At 40.9% G+C, this 27,830-nt stretch overlaps 1 protein-coding gene across 11 annotated transcripts in view; it reads left to right on the top strand.

The window, feature by feature from the left end:
• TGFA (transforming growth factor alpha) overlaps positions 1–14,870 on the top strand; it is a 142,647-nt gene extending 127,777 nt beyond the window's left edge. For 10 of the 11 annotated variants that reach the window (XM_056571447.1, XM_056571444.1, XM_056571450.1 and 7 more), the window contains 5 exons: positions 2,890–3,007; positions 4,494–4,595; positions 4,687–4,763; positions 7,692–7,801; positions 10,700–14,870. In XM_056571447.1, the coding sequence (XP_056427422.1) occupies positions 2,946–3,007; positions 4,494–4,595; positions 4,687–4,763; positions 7,692–7,801; positions 10,700–11,125 (777 nt within the window). In that variant the 5' untranslated portion in view covers positions 2,890–2,945 and the 3' untranslated portion in view covers positions 11,126–14,870. Of the gene's footprint in view, positions 1–2,889; positions 3,008–4,493; positions 4,644–4,686; positions 4,764–7,691; positions 7,802–10,699 lie in introns of all 11 variants that reach the window. The other variant, XM_056571451.1, reaches the window with a different exon arrangement.
• The last annotated feature ends 12,960 nt before the right edge of the window (positions 14,871–27,830 follow it).

Genomic DNA, 27,830 nt, shown 5'->3' on the forward strand with positions numbered 1-27,830 from the left:
AGCTGTTTAGTGAATTCCAGTATAACCACAAAGTGAGGCCAAGATGACTGCAGGTACAGCAAGTTAACCCATCAAATTACAGAAGTTGAAAAGAAAGATTGTATCTTGAGATCCTTCCAAGGTGTTTGTTATTATATTAATAACTACAGTCCTTCTGATCTGTAATGTTTCTGATGGCCGATGGCTCATTTTTAAGTACATTGGTACATTGCATATATGTCACTTAAGGTGATGATACCATAGACACTTTATACTAGTGGAATGTGGATGAGCTTTATATTGCTGTGACAACTCCCCTCCCCCACCTTCCCTTCCATGAGCTGTCATTGTCCCCTGATGAACTGTGACATGTGCACCAGTAAACGCGTCAGGGCAGGGACAAAATATATATATTTTTTATTTTAGACATTTTACTATCAATCATTTAGAGGTAGTGATAATATAGGTCCAAAGGACATCCTTATAAGTATGGTCAGGCAGGGAGCGCAGTTTTAAAAGAATTTCGTCCTAGATGATAGGTCACACCATAGAATTTAATATGAGTTAATTTGAAAATGTAAAAAAGATGTAAAGACCCCAAATAGTAAAGATCAACAACAGAGCACCGTACATCAAAGATTGTAAAACACAAAGATTGTTAAACACTTTGCAGAAATGAGTTATATGATGATGAAATGTGTTATGTGTGGCTAGTTTACTACCCCTTCAGTATTTGATCCGATCTTGTTACTTGATATCCCAAATCTTTATGTGTTTGAGGGGTTTTAAGTTAATGTAATAAAGGTTATATTTATCCAGTTTTGTGATCAGTGATTTGAACCCAAGAGGAATGGGGGACTCTCATCAGGCACAATGAGGCCTAGATGTGGAACAGGACAGCTGGGGATCACTGATCTAGCAAGAAGGTTATTTTTGGAAATATTTATACAAAATTTTAAAAGGACCATACCACTACATGCAGGACCCTTATTTATCATTGCCTAATATGAGCATGCAAGGGGCACCCAGGGACTCTAAGTGAACAAGATCAAGAGTGAAAGATGAAAAGTAACTTAAAGGGAACCGTTTACCACGAAAATGCTATCCGCAGAGCAGATTGATATCTATTTTTGTGAAAAAAAATTCAGTATACCTAATGTGTGACTAATTCTTTTAAAATTCCTGCTACATATAGGAGTCCAGTGGGCGGTCCCAATTAGTGATTGACAGCAGTCTCTGTATGCATACTAATACAGGGAAGGTTGTCCATCACAGAGAAGGACCACCTCCTGGACTCCTTAACCCAGAATGGGCAAAGTTTTAAATCAATAATTTCCAAGTAATACTAAATATTTTCCTACAAAGCTATACATCAATCTACTCAGCTTCTCCTGTTCTATACCAAGTTGTTGGCAGATCAGATTTCTTGTTCCAAACAATATGTTCTCTTCAAGTAAAACTGAATTTTATAAAAGTTTCTCATTTTAGAAAAATCCTCTGTAATATATAAGATGATGATGAGCACTCAAAAGGAAGTGAAGAAATAAGTCATTTATGCTGGATCGGCTATAATGCTGATATCATTCTTTAGCACCCTGTTATGTGACATCAGGATGTTACATAAGCCAACACTCTCACATATAGGGTGTTTTGTTTCCTTTCCCAGTTCTATATTTCACCTGCAATGCTAAGCTTTAGTTTTATAGGTATGACACAAGTACAGATATAACAGATGACATCACTAATCACAAGATCTATGGATGCATTTACAGGGAATTTAAAGGCTTCTGGTGTGATATATAGCGGTTCTGAGTCACCGTTTACCTTAGTTGCGTGGTTGCAGCACAGCTCGGTGGTGCTTTCGCCATTGCGTAATGTTTCTTCTATGTATATATTTTTGGGGAAAATATGATGTGAGACTCTGATTTCTTTTCTAAAGAAATGTTTCATTCAGTTGAAATATATACATTCAGTTCTCACTGTAATCTTAGTTATACACATGAGCATTGGGATTCTGGCAAATGTTTGAGAGCCAGGCGTATATATTATTGGGGAGGTTTATACTGATCTTATGTTTACGGCAAGGTTCAAGAGAAACACAAAGGGGGAGATGAAAAGTTGCTGAGTTGCCCATAGCAACCAATCAGATCGTTTGTTTCATTTTTAAGTGGCCTTTTCAAAAATGAAAGAAGCAATCTGATTGGTTGCTATGGACAACTCAGCAACTTTTGCTCTGGACAGGTTTTAATAAGTCTCCCCTATACTGTGTGTCCTGCTTGCCACAAGCCACATTGCGAGACATATTCACAGGATTGGTGCACATGCTTGAATATATTGTAATATGTTTTGTATGTGCAGATCCGGCTTTATGCACACAATTGTATTACAGATCCGTGTAGACTGTATGGCTATTTTCATACAGTGGAGAAAACTGTATATCCCTAATATGGAAAAGAATGCCACAGATTCTATATAAATGCATGAGAAATTAAATAGTACATTTCATATTGCAAAGATATGCTTCCCTAGAAGAGGCTATGGCACTTCATGTAGGCATCATATGGTACCATACAGATTGCCCACAACTTCATAATACAGAACTTTATTGATTCTCTTGAACCTAGTATGTAAAAAAATTCCTTCATACATCCCATAGAACAGGAAACACCAGAGGAATTCAGGGATTCGTGCAAAAAATTTTTTAAATGTATGAACACACGCAACGGGTTTTTGGGCTGTATTAGCCCATTCATCAGGAGTGTTCATTCATGTCATACCTATGGAATCATTATGAAAATGATATATACTGTTCCTGAAACATAAGGCATATCCCATAATTTAAAAATCTTTCTATTGTATACCAATATTAGTCAATCATCCTTAATATGTTTTGTTTTTTGCCTTTTGCAGATCCTCCAGTTGCAGCTGCTGTGAGGTCTCACTTTCTGGATTGCCCAGATGCCCACATGAATTTCTGTTTTCATGGAACTTGTAGGTATCTAGTGCAAGAAGAAGAACCAGCCTGCGTGTAAGTTACCCTCCACATCACTGCATTTCCTCTTGCTATAACTGTGCGCATGAAAGATGATGTGTAGGATTTATTGAGGAATATTTACATTGGAAACCGCAGTGTCAGAGAAGTTGGTTATAGACACAAACATGTGGCCCCCTAAGACCAGCAATGTACATGCACAAATGTTTTCTTAGAATTTTCCCATGGAAATGTTTTCTCATGTAAGCAAAACTTTGTACAATTAAATATTTGCACTGCAATTTTTGGAAAATGTCACAGCAATAGGAACAGATGTATGTAACCAAAGCAAGTCTTCAAAAAAGTGTGGATGGACTAAATAGTGGTGTCTACTTGACCTTGCTTCATGGGGAACAGTAACAAGTGCATGTTCATGCTTCATGGTTAAGGAAGCACTAGAGGGATGTATTTATTTATTTATTTTGTTTATATGGTGCAGTATAGGCTTTCATGAATGGACCTTGTAGCGTCCCTAGTTTCTACCAAATCTATATAAGGAATAAACCAGGTCATGTGAGTTTTTATCATGGACTTCAAGCTTGCTGCCTCATCTACGCTCTGGTAGATATTCGCTCTGGTAGATAACCTTTGATTTACATTGCATTCATGAAATAACTGGGAAAGACTAGTTCTGATAACATCTGCGTAGTTGTACGTAATTTGCTTGATTGACAGTTTTACTACATTGGCCGTCAGTCTTAAAGGGGTACTCCGCCCCTGGCATCTTATCCCCTATCCAAAGGATAGGGGATAAGATGTCAGATCGCCGCGCTCCCGCTGCTGGGGACCCCGAGGATCGCTGCTGCGTCACCCCGCCATCATTACTGCACAGAGCGAGTTCGCTCTGTGCATAATGACGGGCGATACAGGGGCCGGAGCAGCGTGACGTCATGGCGCCACCCCTCATGACATCACGGCCCGTCCCCTTAATGCAAGTCTATGGCAGGGGGCGTGACGACCGCCACGCCCCCTTCCCATAGACTTGTATTGATGGGGGCGGGCCGTGATGTCACGAGGGGCGGAGCCGTGACGTAACGATGCTCCGGCCCCTGTATTGCCCGTCATTACGTGCAGAGCGATCTCTCTCTGCGCAGTAATGATAGCGGGGTGCTGCAGCAGCGATCCCCGGGGTCCCCAGCAGCGGGACCGTGGCGATCTGACATCCTATCCCCTATCCTTTGGATAGGGGATAAGATGTCTAGGGGCGGAGTACCCCTTTAAGACGTCTGAGAGGAGAGGAAAGAGTACAATAGAGAGTAATCACATCTATGATGCTATATACTCTTCCCTATGGTGATAGATAGGAAACGTACATTATAAATGTGTGACTTGAATTAAAGCAAATGGATGAAATGAATTCACCATGTGATACCTTTAAGTTATTTGACAACCAAATTTGAATTTCATAGTTAAGAAACTTACATGTTGCATATACATGGAAGCTAGACCGTAGTTGATGTTGCTTCCTTGTTTTCTTTTCCAGATGTCTTCCAGGCTTCGCTGGCAAACGCTGTGAGCATGCCGACCTCCTGGCGGTTGTGGCAGCAAGTCAGAAGAAAAACACCATCACAGCACTAGTGGCAGTGTCCGTGATATGCACGGGTCTTCTCATTATGGGCTGTATATTAATGCAGTAAGTAGGACATTGCACCATTTAATTAAATCTTATCCTTCAGGTACGACATACAGTTAATGGCCAATCCTAAGACACAGAGAACCCCTTTAATTTGGCCAATTCAGAAAATAGTTACAGGTTAGTGTTCTTTTGAGTGCATCTACAGTCATAAATCAATTGGTTTTATATGGGAAAAAAATAATTAATAGCTATCAATTACCACTACTATAGAGAGTTTGTTCTAATCATGTTAGGATTTACAATGCATTTACAAAGTTTACATTTTTTTCACATTTTCTTATGTTACTATGTTACGGCCTTGCAAAAATAAATTGTAAACAAAGTCAACCCCCCCGTCCATCATTCCTCACTTAATACCTCTGATCCAGAGGGCTCTGGACCTCAGACTGGAACGTTCACCTTCAAACATCTCTACGGCTTAGGGACAACACTGTAAATGTCCTTTAGTGGCCCAACCAGAGCCTTGACTTGAACCAAATCAAATATCTCTGTAGAGACCTAAAAATGGTTTCCACCCATAGTCCCTATCCAAACCAACAGATTATGAGAAAATTAGCAGAAAAGAATGACAGAAAATCCCCAAAACTGCGTGTGCAAACCTCGTGGCTTCATCTGCAAGGTGACTGAAGTCTGTTATTCCTGCCGAAAAGGTCTTTAACTAAGTACTGAGTAAAGGGTCTAAATACTTTTGACCATTTGAAATTTTAGTTTTTCCTTTTCAAAAAATTAGCAAGGATTTCTAACATTCTGTTTTTACTTTGCCATTATGGGGTATTAAGTGCAGAATGATGGGAGAAACAGAATTTTCTTTTTTAATCTAGCGCAAGGCCATAACAAAATGTAAAAAAGTTAAAGGGACTGAAAATCTTTTGAATACACTATAATTGTATGTAAACTTTACCCTCCCGTAAATTTGTAATGGAGTATTTTGTATATTATTGGGGTGGCCTACTATGACTTTGGAGTCACCTGTGTACTCCGGTGGAAAACTTTTTTTTTTTTAAATCAACTGGTGCCAGAAAGTTAAACAGATTTGTAAATTACTTCTATTACAAAAATCTTAATCCTTCCAGTAATTATTAGCTGCTGAATGATACAGAGGAAATTATTTTCTTTTTTGAACACAGTGCTCTCTGCTGACATCATGACCACAGTGCTCTCTGCTGACATCTCTGTCCATTTTAGGAACTGTCCAGAGCAGCGTATGTTTTCTATGGGGATTTTCTAATACTCCGGACAGTTCTTAAAATGGACAGAGGTGTCAGCAGAGAGCACTGTGCTCGTGATGTCAGCAGAGAGCTCTGTGTTCCAAAAAGAAAAGAATTTCCTCTGTAGTATTCAGCAGCTAATAAGTACTGGGAGGATTAAGATTTTTTAATAGAAGTAATTTATAAATCTGTTTAACTTACTGGCACCAGTTGATTAAAAAAAAAAAAAGTTTTCCACCAGAGTACCCCTTTAAAGGCCTCTTTCTGATTACTCTTTTTCTCTCCAACCCCAAAAAGTGTACAAAATTTGGTGAGATAGTGAATGATTCCTGTCATTTTGTCCTTGGAAACTATGCTTCTGCCCACACAGAGGACTTCAGTCATAAAGTTATTGAGCCAATGGGGCAGGTTTTGACTGAATAAATTGGCATAGGCAGACATAGCTGCTTTCGATAAGGTGCTTAAAGGAGAACTCCAGAATATAAAAATTGTCCCCCATACTGCTGGCAGTAAAAAAAATATAGATGTACATACCTTCCTCCGCTCCCCCGGGGCCTCCAGTAACTGGCTCCAGTCTCCCCCGTGATCCTCTTCCTGGTTGCCGGTGGTCGGAGAGTCTTACTGTGCTCAGCCAATCACCAACCGCAGCGAAGTCCCCACTCGGCCGGCGATAGGCTGAGCGGCAGTGTGATGTTTTCGGCCCCGGCAGCATGTGCCGGTGTAGTGAAGAATTTTGTGTCCTGAAGCGTTCTCACACTGCCGCTCATCGCCGGCAGAGTCGGACTTCGCTGCGGCTGGTGATTGCCTGAGCACAGTATGATTCTCCGACCACTGGCAACCAGGAAGAGGATTGCGAGGCGGTTACCGAAGGCCCCGGGGGAGCGAAGATTTTTATATTCTGGAGTTCTCCTTTAAATGTAACTTCTTCTCATTGGGAAACAGTGCAGGACTATGCAAGAGATAAGAGTATTATATTATTAGGACTCCGTGGTCAGATCTTTAGTGTGGACACTTCTGCTTCATTATATATTGGTCGTTTCTCTAAAAATGGCACCATTTTTTAGAACAGTTTGTGTGCTGGACACATGGGTACAGGCTATTCCATATTGATTTACATATTGTGCCGCCATTGCTCTCTGTATGATTCTCCTAGACAGTATTACACATAATATGTTAAAACTCTTAGGCATCCTACAACTTTTTTGGCCGGTACATATGTACTCATAATTACACATTACCATTTATTATCCCTGCGTAGACAGTGACTAGATTCAGCCCAAGAAGGTGCAAATTATATACACACAATAGCAATACTTACATATGTTCTCAAGTCAAACAACAACTACTACATCAAAAATATTCTTTAAGATGATGTATGAAAGAAATTATATATTTTGCTGCCTAGTCCATGACAGATCACTTAAGGTCATAGCATAATGCAGAATTTTACTATGGCAATTGGCACCAACACCAGGAGTGAATGAGCAACGGGAAGCTCTAAACCAGACACAACTTTAAAAAGCCCATTGAATTGATATTGTTAGACTATTCCAGTGGTTTCCAAACTATGGCCATCTAGATGTTGCAAAACGACAACTCCCAGCATGCCCGGACAGCCAACGGCTGTCCGGGCATGCTGGGAGTTGTCGTTTTGCAACATCTAGATGGCCATAGTTTGGAAACCACTGGTCTATTCTAAGGAGAGGCCATGAGTATTGTCATCTTGGAAAACCCTTTGACCTGAAGCATTGCAAATTTTGATATAGGCCACATTTTACAAATTACATGTAAACCCCTCGTCCTTCCTGGACTCTTAGAATGTCCTTTTGCGTTACAGTTGTTGCAGCTGGAAGAAGCACCGCGAGTGGTGTCGATCAGTTATGTGTCAGCAGGAGAAACCAGATGGACTCTTCAAAGGGGGAGCGTCCTGCTGCAAGTCAGAGACAGGTAACTATGTGTAAGGAATAACGTGAGAATGAGGTGGAGGATGACGAATGTCTCACTTTATGCCTCTTAACTAAACTAATGCCATAAGTGTTCGTGTAGAAATGACAAATCCGGTGTCATAGCATTAGAAGCGAGAAGATGAGCGAGCATTAATTACATGGAGATTAAGTTTATGGACATCACACCTGCTTAGGAGATGAGTGCAAAGGGAATATGGAAGTGTGATCTCTGGACTCAATTCCCAAACATTACATAATTCGGACTCAACAGGAACCATTGAAAATGAAGTGCAATCTGCAGGCATCATATTATAGAGCAAAAGGAGCTTGGTAAATTGATATATAGTTTTTTGGGGAAAGATTTAGAATAACTGGTCATTTATTCATGTAAATCTCTGCTCGTTCTGGGCTAAGTAGTCACGCAGTCGGTATACCGGTCCTAAAAAGTAAGTGACAGCTCTATGCACAGATAGATGTCGGTCACAGAATAGGAACACATACTTGATACACCTGTTTCAATCCAACTTTCAATTAACTTAGCGAATGGGGGAACATCTAGGCCTCATTGCCACACATTAATGGATGCAGTCTAAAAAAAAGTAGTAAAACATATAAACTTTAACAATCATACAATAGGGGTAATAGGAATTAAAGGAGTACTCCAGGAGAGAAAAATATTGCCCCGTTCCTAAGGATAGGGGATAAATGTCAGATCGCGAGGAGGTTGTTCTGACTGCTGGGACCCCCCAGCGATCTCCCATGGAAAGAGCTGTGTCTACCACTACATGAAGCTGTAGTCGACATGCCCCTCCATGCAGCTCTATGGGAGAGCTGGAGATACCCGCATTCACTGCTCCAGCTCTCCCTTAGAGATGCATTGAGGGGGCGTGTTGGCCACAGCTTTGTGAGGTGCTCAATACTCCCCATTCAGGAGGAGAGACAGGGTGTCATATGGGAGATGGCGGGGGTCCCAGCGGTAGGACTCCCCAGCGATCTGACACTTATCACCTATGCTTAGGATAGGGCATACATTTTTCTATCCCGGAGATCTCCTTTAAATTAGAAAAGCATGACTGCTGTCAATTACAGACCTACAACTTCCAATGGGTCATTTCTGATATTGCGATTCAGTGCCATTGCAATAAATGTAGCTGAGCTGCAATACCACTCACAACCTGTGGACTAGTTTGGTGCTGTTCGTGGGAAGAAGACAGTCATGTCTTTCTAATCCTGGATGGATTACAGTGCCTGCCCACTTACGCAGCAATTATCATTAACATCCCATCAGTATTTTAGGACCAGCTTTTTAAATTGTCTTTGATGTGCCTGTGACTCAGTAGCCTTTCATGGTGGCAGGCCTAAGAACCAGCTAATAATCCTCCATTTATCCAATCGCTTTACAGCTGTAAACAACAGGTGTTATTTGGCTAAAGTCAAGGGCTAAGAAACGTATACTCAGGCCCTACATTGAGTTTACAGCAGAACCTCATGTGGGTGAGGAGTCTTTCCATCTCTCCACATGTTTCCATTGGAGACAAAGTGAGTCTGTGCACGTCCCCAGCTAACTCAGCCGCACAATGGCTGCGTTGTTTTCACGTCGACGGTTAAACGTAACAACCCTGTGGATACTGTAACCTTTCAGCAACAACGTTCAATGATTTTAAATTGCATCTGGCAGGAGGCCACAGATTTATGGTCTGAGCTGCCCTTTTCAACCCCTAAACCCAAAACCTCCCTGGTTTCCAAGCTTCATCTTATAGAACATCCTGTTTCCACTCTATATAAAATTAGTATAGACAGAAAACCAGCTAAACAAAATAATTCATCACATATATTGATTTTATACAGTCCATAACAATTTCATAAAGCAAACTGACAATAATATTGTCTTCTAAAATTTTGTTCAAATAAAGCACATTACTCTGGTCTAAGAAACAACCTCAAGAAGCATTCCTGTTTTTCTTTACGTAGGAGAACATAGGTACCCAACCTTCTGTACACCCTGTGAGCCACATCCTATTTTAAGTGGCATTTAACAGCCACGATTAACTTAAAATGAACTTTTCTGGTGGAACAAGAAATAAGAGAATTTGCAGTTTGTAGAACGTGACATATAAATATTGTTTCATCAAAACTGACCCTAGTTGGAGGGTAAGAAATATTGTCTGTTTGAAAGTCTTAAGGTTCCTATACTTTTATTAAAGTTGATGGAAGCAAAATAAACAAATGACTCATTTAACCGAAAAATTGTTCAACCAAAAAAATTATTCTTCAGGTAAAAATATTTTTTATTCAAATTTGTAAAGAACATCCGCTAAAAATGACAGTCTAAGAGGGAAAAGCCCCGGGTGATATTTACCAACGAACAATGGTTTTAGCCAACCAATGACAGACAGTTATTTTTCTATTTTTCAGTTATTTTTCTAAAAGAAATCATCCAAGCTGGATGCTGGTTCATCCACCTTTGTAGTTACTAATAATCAGTAAAAAATGTTCATCTGTGTTGCATATTGTGGCCCGTTTTCTATCAATGACTTTATCAAAGATGAAATATAACTAGAGTCAAAGCCTAATTTCTAAAATGTTCATGTAACCGATCTTTAAATATATAGCATACTGTCACCTTGTAGATTTTTACAACTTTTATTGAATTCCTAGTAAGTTCCTGGCTCATGAGTTTACCATTTATACAGAAAGCTACTACAGTATAGTGGCTGCCTCTAAAGATTGCAGTACAAAGGTTATCCGTATAATAATACAATATATAGATATAATCTTCATTTTATGCTCTCTAGATGTGCGTGCTATTGTGTTATCCATCCAGTTTGTCTTTGAGATTGTAGTCTTGGTGATTCTTAGGAAGAGTTCAGATTTACCAATTCTCTCTTTTGCTTTACAGTGGTCTGAGAAGGATCTGCAGAAGACAAGGGTATTCCCCAGCTATGGAGCAACCTTCCTGACCCATCCTGCTCAATTCACATCTCAGACTACAGCTGGGACACATACTCTTAATGGGGCACATGCTGGGATCCACGATCCCTCCCAAAGACAAGGGAACTGTAGCCAATGTGTCTTGTATAATGTGAAGCAGTGGAGAAGGGAAACGGACAACACTTCACACTGGAAATTGAGATATATTTGGATTCCGTGCACTGTACGGGGATCATGGAGTGTGTCCAGCATTGGAAAGACTGACGCTACAAGTGTTGAACCTGTTTTGTTACAACAAGCATCTACTATGGGCCAGATTCATACTTTAATTCTAACACTGCCAGATGGGTCTTCCATGTATAAGTCAGTGAGTTATAGGCCCATCTGTTGGTAAGACATTGATACATACTTTTCTATTATTTTGACACTCCGAAAAGTGTTGCTTCTAACGGAACATTCTCCTATATACCATGCTGCTGGCATTTCAGTATATTCATAGATTTATATCTTGGGACAGCTGGGTGATATCCACGGGAATAGAAATTTTGAGTCGATTTGTTGTCACATTCAAACTTGAGGAGAAGAAAGCTATTTTTGTATATTTAAAGAGCAAATTACCTACACAGTGCATTAGTATTAAACTTCTTTAATCTATTGTGTTCGGTCTAGTAAAACTCAAGAGAAAACTCACATGAGCATTCAAACTTTTCTGCTAATTTTCTTTGGCCAATTGTAGGACCTGCCTTTGTCCAAAAAGTCCATTTTAACCAATACTCGATGACCAGTTGGAATGTTCTTATAGGATATTAGTTTGTGAGTCAGATGTAGTACAGCTCATTCATCATATATTAATGCAGCACTCTGAATGGATTGGATTGTGGGCATTGATCCAATGGACTCTCCCTTTATCAGTTCTTGTATTGTCTCATTGTTTACTTTTTTCAATCTCTCTGGAATAGCACGTATAGAGGGAAGAATTACCATGTGTCCTAATTATTGGCTTCCACTGTAGACACTGGTGAGAACGTGAGTCACTATGAGAGAGGGTTTCGATCTCACAACCCCACGTCTGGAGACTTAGAAAAACAGCTGTGCATGGCATCAGACTGACCCGGTCTACATTCCTAAGCTCAGCCCATACCTGAGGTTCCAAGAAGATGATATGTGATTGCCGATATGTCATGTTCATTGCTGTAAAGCAGGTTTTAGCATGTGTTGAATAGTCAGGTGGTATACGTAGCCTTTTTTCAGCTTTAAAGAAAAATATTCATTTTGTGCAAATTTTTTATTTTTTTTTTCTAGTGTAAACATGGTAGTTTGGAAGTGCTGTGAACTAGAAGTACTTTCATGATGGAATGGCAACTCTGTCTGAGAATAAATAGACAGGGTTCCACCACCAAAAAAACACTTATGGGGACACTAAAAAATTTTACAAGAAAAAGTACTGCGCTCTCAGTTTTGCAGCATTTTACAGATGATCCTTAAAGCCTTCCTGTCATATCACAGAAAAAAAATTATTCTTCTTTATATTACTCACTAGGTCATGCAGATGCTTTATATGTCTTTTTTATATGTCTAGTTTCTGTATTTGGCTCACAAATCCTTCCATTCTGCAGCTCACTCATTCTGACATCCACTGCTCAGGAAGTAGTCCGAGGCAAGCACTGAGCCTGCCCCTACTCACCATGCATTCACTTTCATCCTGAGTCTACTGTGCTGTTCTGGGTCTCTTCATCCAATCTTTACAGGTTGTTCTGTAACCCCTTTTCTTTGTTTTCAGACAGCAGTCTGATAAACATGACAGGAGTAAGCAGGGGTAATTGGTAGTCCAGCCCCCATTTACTGGACTTTGTCCCAGCCTGTGATTCAGCTGGGACAAAGATAATGCTGCAGGGGGACATGATTGGGTTCTGGATGGTATGGGGACCCCTAGTGATCTTTTTTTTTTTTTTTATATAAGTTATGATATCTATGAAAAGAAGGTGCAAGAAGTTTATTAGAAAGGTTAATGTTTTGCCAAAATGTAGAACATGTCCATTTGAAGTGTACCTGCCATTAACAAAAACTTTCTCTCACATGTAGATAATACTATTATATGTATATTTGGTTTAAAAAATTATATAATTTTGTCCCTACAGTTATTATCTGTGCATCTCTCTGAGGAGACCAAATACAGGAACTGTGGGTGGACAAGCAGGGCTCTGTACACTGAGGACAAGAGGACAAGCAGGGCTCTGTGCAATGAGGCTCTGTGACACACTCCTGACTCATATATCAGGATGATTGACAAGCCAGGAACCTGCACAGAGCCCTGCTTGTCCTGCCCTCAGCTGCAGGGAAAACCCAAAAATATTTTAAAAAAAGGAATCAATGTATATTACAAATATACATAAAATGGTATTATCTACATTATATCAAAATTTTTGGTTAACGACAGGTACACTTTAAGCAAACAATCTATACATATAAATCCTGAATGGACGTCAGGTGTAATCTCCTGCTGATCCATCTGTGGCTGGTGTTCTACTGAGCAGGTGGGAATAAGCCAGGGGGCACACCCTAACTATCATTTTCTCTTACTACTGACAGGACAATGGGGGGGAGGCTCCTGCTGCAGCCAATTGTCTTATTGTTAGACACCAGACAATAAGGAGAACCGAGACAATGGATGATCTCCTGGGGTACACAGAGAAGATCCCTTTATATGTTTATCAGATTTAGTTGTAATAAGAGACAAATAGAATAAAAAAGGAAGATATTCAAGGAAGACTAGTTGGGATCATTTTTTCTTCTGTATTTTTATTCTCCTATAAGTTGACAAAAGTTGTCATATTCCACTTACATTAACAAAAAGACAATAGATTTCCTTTGCAGTTTAGTGCACCTTATGGGGCACTGGATGGCTATAAGAGTGGTCATAGATATCAAATAGAAAAAGTAAATATACTGCAATGTTTGATGTGACTTTACATTGAATTCTAGGAAGAGCCACCTAATTCACAAGCAGAATACTTCCCGAAACTGAGATTTTTTTATTCCACCCTATAGCCCCTTGACTTAACGTCTGAAAGCAACTATTGCTTGTACTATGACTTCCCAGCTGTACAATGACCAATGTGTTAGGTCATTACTATATCTACAAAACACCAAATTTGGCTGTGCATGTCCTATAGATGAGTCCATAAGACTCTTTCAGATTCCAAAGAGACTTAAGAAGAAGGGTTTTGCCATCTCAAGGAGGTCTTTCACATTGCTCTTATCAGGAACAAGTCAAGTGGTGTTGAGTGGTTCTCCATACATCAATTTCATCATTGCATGTGTCCATTAATTGCACATTGCATGGATGGCATAAAAGGAGAGCAAGACAGCCTGGCCAGGGGCGCTGAACACATGGTCTCACAGCTCTGAATGCCAAATTTATAGTTGACCCTGGAGCCAAGATTGACATATCATTAGGTTTCATAGATCAATACTTGTGGATTGAGGTTTCTACTATGGCATAATGTTAGTTGTGTTAAGTAGTTGCTCATAAATTGAGAAGAAGATGAAAAAAAAGATAAAAAATGAGTTAGAAAGTGGGAATCTTTTTTTTTTCCTGTAAAACGATGTTGAAGGCCTAAACCTGATCCATTTTAGGTTCAAAGGGAACTATTCATTCAGTACATAGAACTCTGCTACCATACACTTATAATTGCACTAGCCTTTGTTATATAAGGTAGAATTAAAACATTAGGACTATTGGTTGTTTCTTTTAGGCCCATTTTTTGTCATCAGAGGGTAAAGCAGTGGTCTCCAACTGTGGCCCTCTACCTGTTGAAAAACTACAACTCCTAACATGCCCGGACAGCCGTTGGCTGGAGGGGCGCAATTTACAATGGCTGGAGGGGCGCAAAATTTGGTATAATAGCTAACTAGTATAGTTAAATGGTTAAGTGGAGCCTTCCATAAAGTCTCATTAAAGATACATTACATGACACAATAGCGCAGCATGCAATGCTTTTTTGTCTGCTGAAATACCTGACACCATGGGGGAAACCCAATGGATCTCATTAAAGCCAATGGAGTCCAAAGCCAAGTCTGCTTTTTTTTTTTTTTTTTTTTGTTTCTTACACGACACAACATATAAATCTCCTTAGCATCATCTAAATTTACCTTCAAACACAGCATTGCAACATCCAGCGAACTGAGGTTTAACAGGGAACCTGTCAGCAAAATTTTGCGTATGTAACCACTGGGACTGCCATATACCTGTTATTACAAGCTTCCCTACCATAGTTTCAGTTATCGAAAATGCCAGAAATGACAAGCACGTCGCATGTATCTCGGCCCCAAGTAGTCATGGTGGCCGGGAGCCAACACAACTAGTCAGGGCTAATTGTAATAACGTTCTGAAAGCGCCATTGACAGGCAAAAAGTTGTAATATTGTAATGTATTTATATTTATTATTCTCTTTATTCTATGTCCCAACAGTGACTGATGTAGAAGCCTCTTTGAGCTCATTTACACTACTGATTTTCAGTGTAGAATTCCGTTCTGGGATTCCTCTTTAAAAAATTTGGTGAAGCAGCCTCCTATTATTCTGAATGGGATTTTTCTGCACCATTCACACTACAGAATTTTCGCAGTGGACATTCCACGGAACTCTGGACCCCAGACTCAATCGAAAGAAGGAATATGTTCATCCTTTTGGCGAAATGCATTGCCATCTATACAGATGGCGCATTTCTGAGCAGTCCAAGCGCCGGTTTGTTTTGCCTGCACCCGCTCCAGATGGAATCATGGCCCGGAGTATCTCTGGGCAGAGATGAGTCCTTTGCCTGCAAAACAGACCTGAAGAGTGATTACAAGCAAGGCAACATGACTAGTTGTGCCCTGCTCCCAGACCCTAATGATTTGATTTGGGCTAAGTTGCATATGGTGCATGCATGAATAAAGCTATATATAACAGCTATAATGCGGTCCGATTGGTTAGATGCAATCAATTCTGCTGACAGGCTCCCTTAAATGTTAACCATTTACCATAATTTCCTATTGTTAGTGTTTTCTTCTGGTTATATTGCGTTGTGCAAATTGTTTTACGGTTTCATAAAGCTGAGAAGGAGGCCACACGTCATATACCTGTTACTTACAGATACTGGGGGCAAGTCTTTGTACAACAGGAATGGATCCATTTTCTATGAAGTATTAACAACTAGTGGACTGAGATGCTATAACAATGTACACAATGCCAAGAATGCAAGCATGTAAAGCAATAATAGAAGCATCTATGGTGGTTACCAATTCCAAAAATGTATAAATCCTGCTTAACAAATCTTCTTTTCAATGGCAAGTCTTTAAAGCTGTAACAGCGATCAATAATGAGGTTAAAAATCTTTATTGAGAACAAATTTCCCATTTTCATTAGTAAAGGCAGGTACTGTATATTATCCTCGACACTGTTTCACAATGTGTTTGATGTCTTCATTATTAGGGTATAGCACTGTAAGAAATCGAATGCCAAAATATATACAGGGTGGGTTAAGGAGGCTTCTGAAGTATGTGCCCTGGGTGCTGGTAGCCAGAGGGGGCAGTACAGGCGACTCTGCCCTGGCCAGGTTATTTAAAGGGGTATTCCAGGCAAAAATATTTTATCCCCTATCCAAAGGATAGGGAAAAAGGTGTCTGATCGCGGGGGGCCTGCTGCTGAGACCCCCGCGATCTCGCTTGCGGGTGCTGAATCTCCAGTTTCGGAAACCTCCAGGTTTCCAGGACTGGGGACGGGACGTCACGCCACGCCCCCTCCATTCATGTCTATGGGAGGGGGCGTGATGACCGTCCCGCCCCCTCCCATAGACTTGAATGGAGGGGGCGTGGCGTGACATCACATCCCCAGTCCCGGAAACTCTGAATTTTCCGAAACTAGAGACGCAGTCCCCGCATAGAATGCGGGTGCTGCAGGGAGACCGCGGGGATTCCCAGCAGCGGGCGCCCCGCGATCAGACATCTTATCCCCTATCCTTTGGATAGGGGATAAAATGTTTTTGCCCGGATCACCCCTTTAAATACACGTCTAGGGCATAACATTTCTCTGATATATCCAATGTAATTTCTTTACATAGAAAGTAAATTGGCTCCAAGGTGAAGACATCAATCTCATAGTGATAGCATTGGCCACATCAGTACCTGGTATAGTAGGTCCTTTTAGTAGCATATTGTAAAAAAAAATGTTGTCTTGTTTTGTTTTGTTTTGTTTGTACTTAAATATTTTGAAATCTGACGATGAGCCTTGATCCTGGTTAATAATGAACAACTACGTCCCATAACTTGTGTTTTTGCAAAAGCTTCAATACCACCCAATGTTTAATGTTTTTCAAGACTCTTTTGTACTCTAACCGAGCAGTCACTTTGTAGAAATGGTAACTTTAATGTATATCTTGCACTGAAAGAGGAGGTAATATTTAAAACTTAATTTATTTGTATTCTAAATTAATTGCAATGTTGTGTGATTGGCTGGATATTAGTTATTTAAAAAAAAAAACCTTGGATATTAAACATCATTTTTGTACTCATCGTGGTGAAAGTTTCTGGTTATTTCATTGGAAATTAGTATTTGTACATGTGGATTAAAAACTAATGCACCATGCTGAATGTACAATGGATTTCTATGCTAAGTCTTGTCAAAATGTCACAAGGTGTTTTTAAAAACTCTTGTATTCTATAATGAAAATATGACCGAGGCAACACGATTTATAGTCTGGATATCATTTCAACTGTTACATCATCTATAGGTATATTTCTGAATAAGGGGCTATTAACACATTTTAGTTGTATACCAGTTATATATTGGGATGCCATCAAAATTGTATTCCAACATACAGAGCAGTACATAGGATTTTCACAAGGAGGTTAAAAAAATTTGGTCAAACTCCTAGAGCTGGCTGAGCAGAGGAGGTGGTTGCCGCATATCTGGAAGAAATGTTCCTGGTCATCTCCTCTCGAAAGATGACCAGGATCTTTTCTCCCTGAACATTGGCTGACACGTCTTATGCTCAGTAACATTTTCTGTACTGTTCAGCTCGCCATGCCCATTCTAGCACTGCTGTGGAGTAAGAGAACACTTGCTAACAATAGAAATAGTCAGCTAGTGTCCTTTCTGAGCACTGGGCAGGAGGGGCAGGCTGTGTACCGAACAGCAGACTCTGCTGAGCAGAGGATGTGGCTACCAGGGTTCAGGTAGAAAAGCAGCAACATCCTCTCCCTATCAGTGTTGACTACATTATGTATACCCTGTATAGATACCATGTAATGCCCTAGAGAGAGTCAAGTAATGTAATTACATGACGACCACATACTTCCTCCACACAGTGTCTTAATAACACTACCATACTATTACCAAATAAATTAAAATTGCAATTAAAAAATAATACCACCATAGGGCATCTAAACAATACCAGTGTCATATGCCAACACCACATAGTGACTGGATAATACTACTATACTGTTACTAAACAACAACCATTGTAGAAAGACCAATATTACCCTAGACCATAACATCACTTTTATAGATGCCACTTGCACAGTGCATGCAGTGAAGTCACATCCAGTAACTACAGGTGGTGTCTTTTCCAATTGGAGCAATTCCGTTTTCCTTTTTATTCTTCACCCTGTCCAGACTGTCATGAAAATTTAGTCTGGCCACAACTTTTCTTTGTAGAGTTTGGGCACCAGATGTTTTCGGCTTATCGCTTTTCCAGTACATTCCCCATGTTTTCTCTACCACTTCACAAGCTTTATATTTTGCTGTCCCTTTAAGGGTACCAGGGTCTGTTGCTGAACCCCCCCCCCCCCTGTGCTCTTATAACAATAATTGTCCCCAATAATACAATGTCCAAATGATGACACCCTACGCTACATGCTCCGTGTTTGATAATGCCATTTTCTATTTGTAAAAGTGTTAACCCACACACACTCACACTGTGGGAACCTTTCAGTAGAAGAGGTAGAGCTTTCTCTAGTCCAGCCTCTCTGCAAAGAAGAAATAAGAGCAGAGTTCAGGATCCCCTTTAGACTTAGCCCTACGTTTGCGAGCAGGAGAGAAGAAAGCCAAATGTTATTCTGTGGGGGTAAGATAATTTCCCATTGCTTTATACTAGACCCAAGTAGACATCTTGCCAGGCCTATTGCAGCATAGCTACCACATAAAAACTTCTTATTGCACACTACCACTAGGGCACCCCAAATCCTACCAGTTTGGACACACAGGAAAAGTCCCAGGGGACTGATACCATCCTATGCAAGTGTAACCCCCACTGTGCCAGCCTATGGAGTGTGGGAGTCCTGACGGAAACACTATGACCACTTTGAACCAGACCTTGACCCCTTGAGGACTATAAACCTCAGTACTCGCACCAACACATAACACTCTTCAGTTGTTACTAACGTAACTTCCCTTGCTACTTGCTTCCAAAGGGAAGCTACTTTGGCGATCGGCGGATCTGGTCCGGATCCTAAGATCCTGCTCAATGTGGCTGGGTAAGTTGCAGCATACCTTTTCTATTGCTATTATAAAGAAGCAAAAATGGAAATGGATCTTGAAGCATCACTAGTCCCAATATATTAATGTCCCCTGAATAGGGAAAGTACTTCTTTGGGATAAATTTTAAATATAATTACTTAGAAATGTTCCTATGCTTTCCCCGATAAGGAACAATGGTATTCAATGTCCATCCATATAAACCACATGAAAAACATCCATCTGGACAAAATGTGGACAAGTTTACCAGACAGCTGAGCAAATACTTTTTCTCAGCAGAATGTACACAAAAGTATCTGCTTGTCAGGTGTCCTTCAGGATAATTTATATGACTTTCTGAATTTATCTGTGGATGTAATGTTTCTTCTCATCCGCTCCTGCCAAACCACAATATATTTTGGTTAAGCATCTTTTAGAATGTGGTTTCGTTTTCCATCGGTCATTACATCATCAGGTTTATTAATGGTTTTCTTTAATCGGAGTTCTCCTTTTGGACACCAACAAGGTGTTGTCCATTCTGGCAAGGCTTAGACCTGAGATATAAATTTTTCTACCCATAAAGGAAAATTATGTCATTGGGACATTCAATAACCCAAACGCCATGTTTAGCTTTACTGACAGCGTAGGAACCACTATCCTCCACAAATGTATTTTTATATGACTGACCCTTGGTTAGGACATCTCCCTGGAGATCACCATCGCTCACATGAATGAAAACTTTTTTGTTGACTGGAAAACTTTTATTAATTCTTTGGGTGTCAGTCTCAAAAACGGTCTTATAATTTATTAATCATTTCATAGCATATGAAATAATAAAACATTCAGAGCATGTCCACTTTGGACAGTTCATTTTTATTTAAAGGGCCCCATAAACTATTTACTTCATATCCAACTCTTGGGAGACTGAACAATCAGATGTAATCTGTGGGGGAACCCGGCAACAAGAGGTTGATTTCACTGCAGTGCCACCACAGGGGAAGTTGAGCATTACACTGTATCCGATTCAAATAACCAGAATATCTTTCTATTTCTAGGACCTGCTGAGTCCCTTAGTCAGTCCTTGGTGGTTAATAGATGAGATTTCATAAAGAATACATTTATTTAGAGTAGGGATTGTTAAGATGTTTTTGTTCTAACATGTATCATTAATGCTGGTTTCACAAGTAGTGTTTTTTATCCAAAACAAGGAGTGGAACCAGCACAAAGAACACCTATAGGTTGTACTTATTTCTGTGGTTTGGACCCACTCTTTCTTTTGTCTAAAAATACTGGTGAAAATTATGTGAACACAGCCCAAGTGTTCTTTCTTCTCTAAAGGGTACTCGCCCCTAGAGATCTTATCCCCTATGTGAAGGATAGGGGATAAGATGTCTGATCATGGCCACGCCCCCTCATGACATCACAACATGACCCCTCAATGTAAGTCTATGGTAGGGGGCGTGGCGGTACTGCAGGGAGATCGCGGGGGTCCCAGCGGTGGGACCCTCGCGATCAGACATCTTATCCCCTATCCTTTGAATAGAGGATAAGATGTCTAGCGGCGGAGTACCTTTTAAATTATTTTCAACCTTATTCCTATAAAGAAGTCCTGAAGAAAAAAAATGTTATTCTTAGAAAATCCCTACTGCCAGTCATACCCCAAATGTTTGTTATATAGGGCAAAAAACATAGGAACCACCAAGGTAGTTCAGATGAATACCTACACAGGTCATGTTAGCCTTTATAGAACATATGGACAGTGATTGTCATTGGGAAATAAACCCTTTAAAGGGGTATTCCAGGATTTTTTTTTATTTGACTATGCTACAGAGGCTGTAAAGTTAGTGTAGTTCATAATATGGTGTCTGTACCTGTGTGTGATGGTTTTCTCACAATTCTTCTGTGATTTTCACCCCACTATTTATTTTTACCAGCATACAAAATGACTGTTGTCTCGGATTTTTCCCAGCTTGCAATGCGGCCGAGATCTGACTCACTAGTCAGCTGAAGACAGGGAGCCTGTCTGCTTCAGTGGGTGGAGGGATCAATCTGCAACTAATGCAACAGCTGTAGGCACCCTGATTGAAAACCACAGGTCTTTTGTTTCAATGGGTGGGGTGGCTGATGTGTGAGAGGGAGGAAAATGGAATTGTGGGATTTGTAGTCAAAAAAACCTAAGCCCAACAGGAAATAAAAGTTCACAAAAAGCCAGCCACAGTGTTATGCTAATCTCACAACATAGCCATTTAGCCCCAAGACAAGCGCAGATCCTTCCTAAGCATGTCCATTACTGTCTGCCAGGTACGTGCAAAAATCACCTTATGCTGGATAACCCCTTTAATTTTTCAGGTTGTCCTCAGGTCCAGATAACATGACATCTTGTTGTCTGCTCCTCCATGTATAGCAGAAGCTTTTATGCAGCCCATTCACTTATTATGACTGCAAATATATCATTCTGCTTCAGCCCTGGATTCATAGTTGAGATGGTCCTTACCATGTTCCCTCCATCCTCCCCACTAACTTTTTACCAACATTGTGGTACGTACTAGTATAAATAGAGCTAATTGTATTGTGGGAGTTTGGCCTGCAGGGTGGCGCTATAACACCCATCTAATATAAAGCAAGTTATACAATCATCACATCTGATTCCATACTGTAGGACAGTGGTCTTCAAACTGTGGCCCTCCAGATGTTGCAAAACTACAACTCCCAGCATGCCCGGACAGCCAACGGCTGTCCGGGCATGCTGGGAATTGTAGTTTTGCAACATCTGGAGGGCCACGGTTTGAAGACCACTGCTGTAGGACCTGCTACTAGAACATAACATTATACTGTCCAGCCAGTTAAGGATTCCGTCTCACAGCTCAGTATAATGATATTATGGGTAATCAATATAGTACATAAAGAAAATATACATCCCATTAGTGTCCGGGTGACATTGCCTTTGTCACAGTAATATACAACTGTCCAAATCCGAATCAATGAGCTTTGCCTGTAGAAGCGTATCAATACCATACACAGCCTATGGAGAAAAGTGGTTCTGTTTCTGGCCATCTTCCTAGGTTATTTAGCACCAGTTCCAATTCAAAATAGTTTTGTATAGTCAACGAAACAAAACGTCAAAGAAGTCTTTGCTTCCCCCTAAAGTTATATATATAAAAAAAAAAAAGATTTTAGTGCACAATAATCATTTTTCTATACTACTTACATTTCCAAATCAGGTGTTTTTTTTTCCCCCTTGACGTGACATGTCTGCCCCTTACCGGGTACTTGTACACTCCTGTATCATGGATTTTATTATACAATAGGGAAGTGAATTTTAGAAGGGGGACGGTCTCATGTTGCTCTTACTGACCTAGGAGGTTGGAGTCTTGTGCACCTTTGGAGGGATTATTTTGGACAATGCTGCACTCGAATGATTTTTCATATAACATTACAGGTACACTATAGGACGTAGTACTCAGGTGAAAAGTTAAAGGAAAATGAAATTGATAGCATTAAAGGGGTATTCCAGGAAAAAACTTTTTTATATATATATATATATATATATCAACTGGCTCCAGAAAGTTAAACAGATTTGTAAATTACTTCTATTAAAAAATCTTAATCCTTTCAGTACTTATGAGCTTCTGAAGTTAAGGTTGTTCTTTTCTGTCTAAGTGCTCTCTGATGACACCTGTCTCGGGAACCGCCCAGTTTAGAAGAGGTTTGCTATGGGGATTTGCTTCTAAACTGGGCGTTTCCCGAGACAGGTGTCATCAGAGACAGAAAAGAACAACCTTAACTTCAGAAGCTCATAAGTACTGAAAGGATTAAGATTTTTTAATAGAAGTAATTTACAAATCTGTTTAACTTTCTGGAACCAGTTGATATATAAAAAAAAAAGTTTTTTTTCCTAGAATATCCCTTTAACATGTTAGGTTAATTGTACATTGAATTCTTCACGTCACCTTCCCGCACAGGTGACTCAGCAAATGTTGCTTTGTATTTATCCAAGTGAGCTCTAGTTTTCATTTATGAATGATACTGGGCAAACAAATTAGTAGTAGGGGAGTAACATTAAAGGGGTACTCCGCTGCTCAGCATTTGGAACAAACTGGTGCCCCTCCCATAGACTTGCATTGAGGGGGCAGGGCATGACATCATGAGGGGGTGGGGCTATTAATTCACAAGCTCCCGTCACCGGCTCCAGCGATCGGAACAGTTTGTTCCAAACGCTGAGCAGTGGAGTACTCCTTTAAGGAATGTTATGTAGTATGTGGAGGTCCCAAAAACTCTTTATGCTTCACTTTAGCCTTTTAGGTATATGTACTAGTTCATTTATTTTGAAAGGTACACACTGGTTGGCTCACATGAAATTCCATGAATAACAGTGCGATGCCCACTGCAGTTAAATCTGTAGCATGGCAGCAACTAGGCCTGGCCTGAAGCCCTGAAAGCTCCTAGTGTAGCTTAGCATGGCTTTTGTATGTGGTTTGTTCATGTCTTTTTTTTTTTTCTCTCCTCTTCTTTCTTCTCTGTCCTCACCCTTCCCTACTTAAAGGGGTACTCTGGTGGAAAACTTTTTTTTTTTTTTAATCAACTGGTGCCAGAAAGTTGAACAGATTTGTAAATTACTCTTATTAAAAAAATGTTAATCCTTCCAGTACTTTTTAGTTGCTGAATACTACAGAGGAACACAGTGCTCTCTGCTGACATCTGTTTTTAGGAACTGTCCAGAGCAGCATATGTTTTCTATGGGGATTTTCTCCTACTCTGGACAGTTCTTAAAATGGACAGAGGTGTCAGCAGAGAGCACTGTGGTCAAGTAATTTACAAATCTGTTTAATTTTCTGGCACCAGTTGATTTAAAAAAAAAAAAGTTTTCTACCGGAGTACCCCTTTAACAACAGCAATCCCATGGTTTTTTAGGCATATCTATAGATGAAGGGAGATTAGGTGTTCCTTACCATCACGTTTTCCCCCATACGGGAGCGCATACGGCAGGGGGGAGCTAAAACCTCGTGCTCCCGTATGCCTTTCTATGCGCTCCCGTATGTAATTCATTTCAATGAGTCGGCCGGAGTCCTAGGAGACTCTTTCCTAGGACTGTATCCACCTTTTCCAGCCCACCGGAGCACCGGAAAGCTTAACTAATTTATACAGGATAAATCATCAACTGCCGAGCCGAGAAGTTTGTGACGAATCGAATTTACTGTAAATTCGCTCATCTCTAATGTTGTTCTCTATATGTGAGCATTACGGATGCAGTGACAATAATGTCAAATAAATAATAATATATCACGTTGTTTTTCGTAGAACTGTGTAATTCATGTTAAATAATGCAATCAATGTTAATAACTAAAGCCGCTGTGCAGTAGATCTCATGCCTTGGCTAGACGCGATCGATACTTGTCCTGCAGGGATATAGTATTTAGTATACACCAGATATCGAAATAATTACTGCAGCTCTGAAACCAGAACAGTATTACATATGGATTAATAGGGTCAAATCCCTGAAGCGACAAGATCAGCTCACGTTTGTGCACTTTCTATGAAATGTATGAGATCAGTTTTTTTTATCAGTATCTAGATCAGTGGTCTTCAACCTGCGGACCTCCAGATGTTGCAAAACTACAATTCCCAGCATGCCCGGACAGCCAACGGCTGTCCGGGCATGCTGGGAGTTGTAGTTTTGCAACATCTGGAGGGCTGTAGGTTGAAGACCACTGATCTAGATAATACACTGCTCAAAAAAATAAAAGGAACACTTACACAACACAATGTAACTCCAAGTCAATGACACTTCTGTGAAATCACACTGTCCACTCAGGAAGCAACACTGATTGACAATCAATTTCACATGCTGTTGTCCAAATGGAACAGACAACAGGTGGAAATTATAGGCAATTAGCAAGACACCCCCAATAAAGGAGTGGTTCTGTAGGTGGTGACCACAGACCACTACTCAGTTCTTATGCTTCCTGGCTGATGTTTTAGTCACTTTTGAATGCTGGCGGTGCTTTCACTCTAGTGGTAGCATTAGACGGAGTCTACAACCCACACAAGTGGCTCAGGTAGTGCAGCTCATCCAGAATGGCACATCAATCAATGTGAGCTGTTGCAAGAAGGTTTGCTGTGTCTGTCAGCGTAGTGTCCAGAGCATGGAGGAACTACCAGGAGACAGGTCAGTACATCAGGAGACGTGGAGGAGGCTGTAGGAGGGCAACAAGCCAGCAGCAGGACCGCTAACTCCACTTTTGTGCAAAGAGGAGCAGGAGGAGCACTGCCAGAGCCCTGCAAAATGACTTCCAGTAGGCCACAAATGTGCATGTGTTCTCTCGAACGGTCAGAAACAGACTCCATGAGGGTGGTATGAAGGCCCAACGTCCACACGTGGGGTTGTACTTACAGCCCAACCCTGTGCAGGACGTTTGGCATTTACCAGAGAACACCAAGATTGCCAAATTTGCCACTGGCGCCCTCTGCTCTTCACAGACGAAAGCAGGTTCCCACTGAGCACATGTGACAGATGTGACAGAGTCAGGAAACGCCGTGGATAACGTTCTGCTGCCTGCAACATCCTCCAGCATGACCGGTTTGGCGGTGGGTCAGTAATGGTGTGGGGTGGCATTTCTTTGGGGGGGGGGGGGGCGCACAGCCCTCCATGTGCTTGCCAGAGGTAGTCTGACTGACATTTGGTACTTAGATGAGATCCTCAGACCCCTTGTGAGACCATATGCTGGTGCGGTTGGCCCTGGGTTCCTCTTATGCAAGACAATGCTAAACCTCATGTGGCTGGAGTGTGTCAGCAGTTCCTGCCATAGGAAGGCATTGATACTATGGACTGGCCCGCCCGTTCCCCAGACCTGAATCCGATTGAGCACATCTGGGACATCATGTCTCGCTCCACCAACGCCACGTTGCACCACAGACTGTCCAGGAGTTGGTGGATGCTTTAGTCCAGGTCTTGGAGGACATCCCTCAGGAGACTATCCTCCACCTCATCAGGAGCATGCCCAGGCATTGTAGGGAGGTCATACGGGCACGTGGAGGCCACATACACTACTGAGCTTCATTCTGACTTGTTTTAAGGACATTACATAAAGTTGGATCAGCCTGTAGTGTGGTTTTCCACTTTGATTTTGAGTGTGACTCCATATCCAGACCTCCATGGGTTGATAAATTTGATTTCCATGGATAATTTTTGTGATTTTGTTGTCAGCACATTCAACTATGTAAAGACAAAAGTATTTCATACGATTAGTTCATTCATTTAGATCTAGGATAAGTTATCTTAGTGTTCCCTTTATTTTTTTTTTAGCAGTGTATTTAAACGCTTTATACTTTGTCGGTGGGTCACAGGCACTCCAGTTGCTTTATCACAAAAACATTGATATTCCCTACAAGTGCACTCACATGGGACAGAAATAATGTGACAATGAGCTATGTAAAGCTAAATTTCTAACTATACTTTCTTATCCCCACAGCCCATGGATCGATCTGCCCACTCTGTGTAACTTGCTGTGGCCTCTTTTGGTCTCTGCTATTCCCCTTGTCATCCGTCATCTCCTCACCCCGCACCTGTGCCCCCTCCCCCTGCAGGAATGAGGCAATTATTGCGGCAATATGGAATGAGCCAACAAAGACCTCGGTACCAGCAGGAAATTCAGCCAGAGGCTGTCCGGGTATGCTGGGAGTTGAAGTTTTGCAACAGCTGGAGGCACACTTGTTGGGAAACACTGCCCTAAAGTCTTCTTTCCATGAGATCAGCTGATTCTGCTTCCTGCCTGGTTTACTTTCTGTTACCTCCAAATCAGATATTGTTCAGACTTCTGGTTTGTTCCATATATTTGTGGTGTCCCGGTACCGCATCCTATCCGGTACCTGTGTATATAGGTCCCCATAGCCAGAGTCCCTAGAACGTCAGGTCCTTTTTGTCTAGTCTGCCCCTTGTCACCTCTCATCTAGATAGTCATTAAACTAATAGTTTATTCAGGATTTATGTAAATATAATAGTACTAATGTATATAACTAGTTAATTACCTGTCCGGAGCGTAGCAGGACCTGCGGGTCATGTGATCAGGTAAACTCTATGGTTTTTGCTTAAGGACCTTTGGAGGTCCCTGTGACGTATTGCACCCATCATTCTTTGTGACGGTGAATGACAGATATTCGGACCAATCAGAATAACCCCACCCCTGCCCATATAAGGGAGCGGCAGACATTATTCGCTCTCTTGTTCCCGGGCTGTCAAACGAGCAGGATCTGCGCTGCTATCTTCCGCAGTGAGTTAGGCCCGAGCCTAGCGGCAACGGCTGATCTATTCAGAATCGTGAGTGTATCAATCCCTAAGCACTCTGCAAGATCACCGGACCTTATATATCTCCTAAATCCGGACGGATCTTCGCAAATTACCCTAAATTCAGAGACTGCATTACAATTGAAGGTCCGCAACAACTGTCAGTAACTTAACTATATAGAGACTATTTGTATGAGACTGTTACTGTGCATTGGATGTACCGCAAGCCTTTCAAGTTCAAGTTCAAGTATCTTGTGGACCTTCAGTCATTTTATACATGCACCTATCGTTACTGGGAAGGGCGGCGATAGGCCGGAGAATTACCT

Source organism: Hyla sarda, chromosome 4 (assembly GCF_029499605.1).
Source record: "Hyla sarda isolate aHylSar1 chromosome 4, aHylSar1.hap1, whole genome shotgun sequence".
Classification (NCBI taxonomy): Eukaryota; Metazoa; Chordata; class Amphibia; order Anura; family Hylidae; genus Hyla; species Hyla sarda.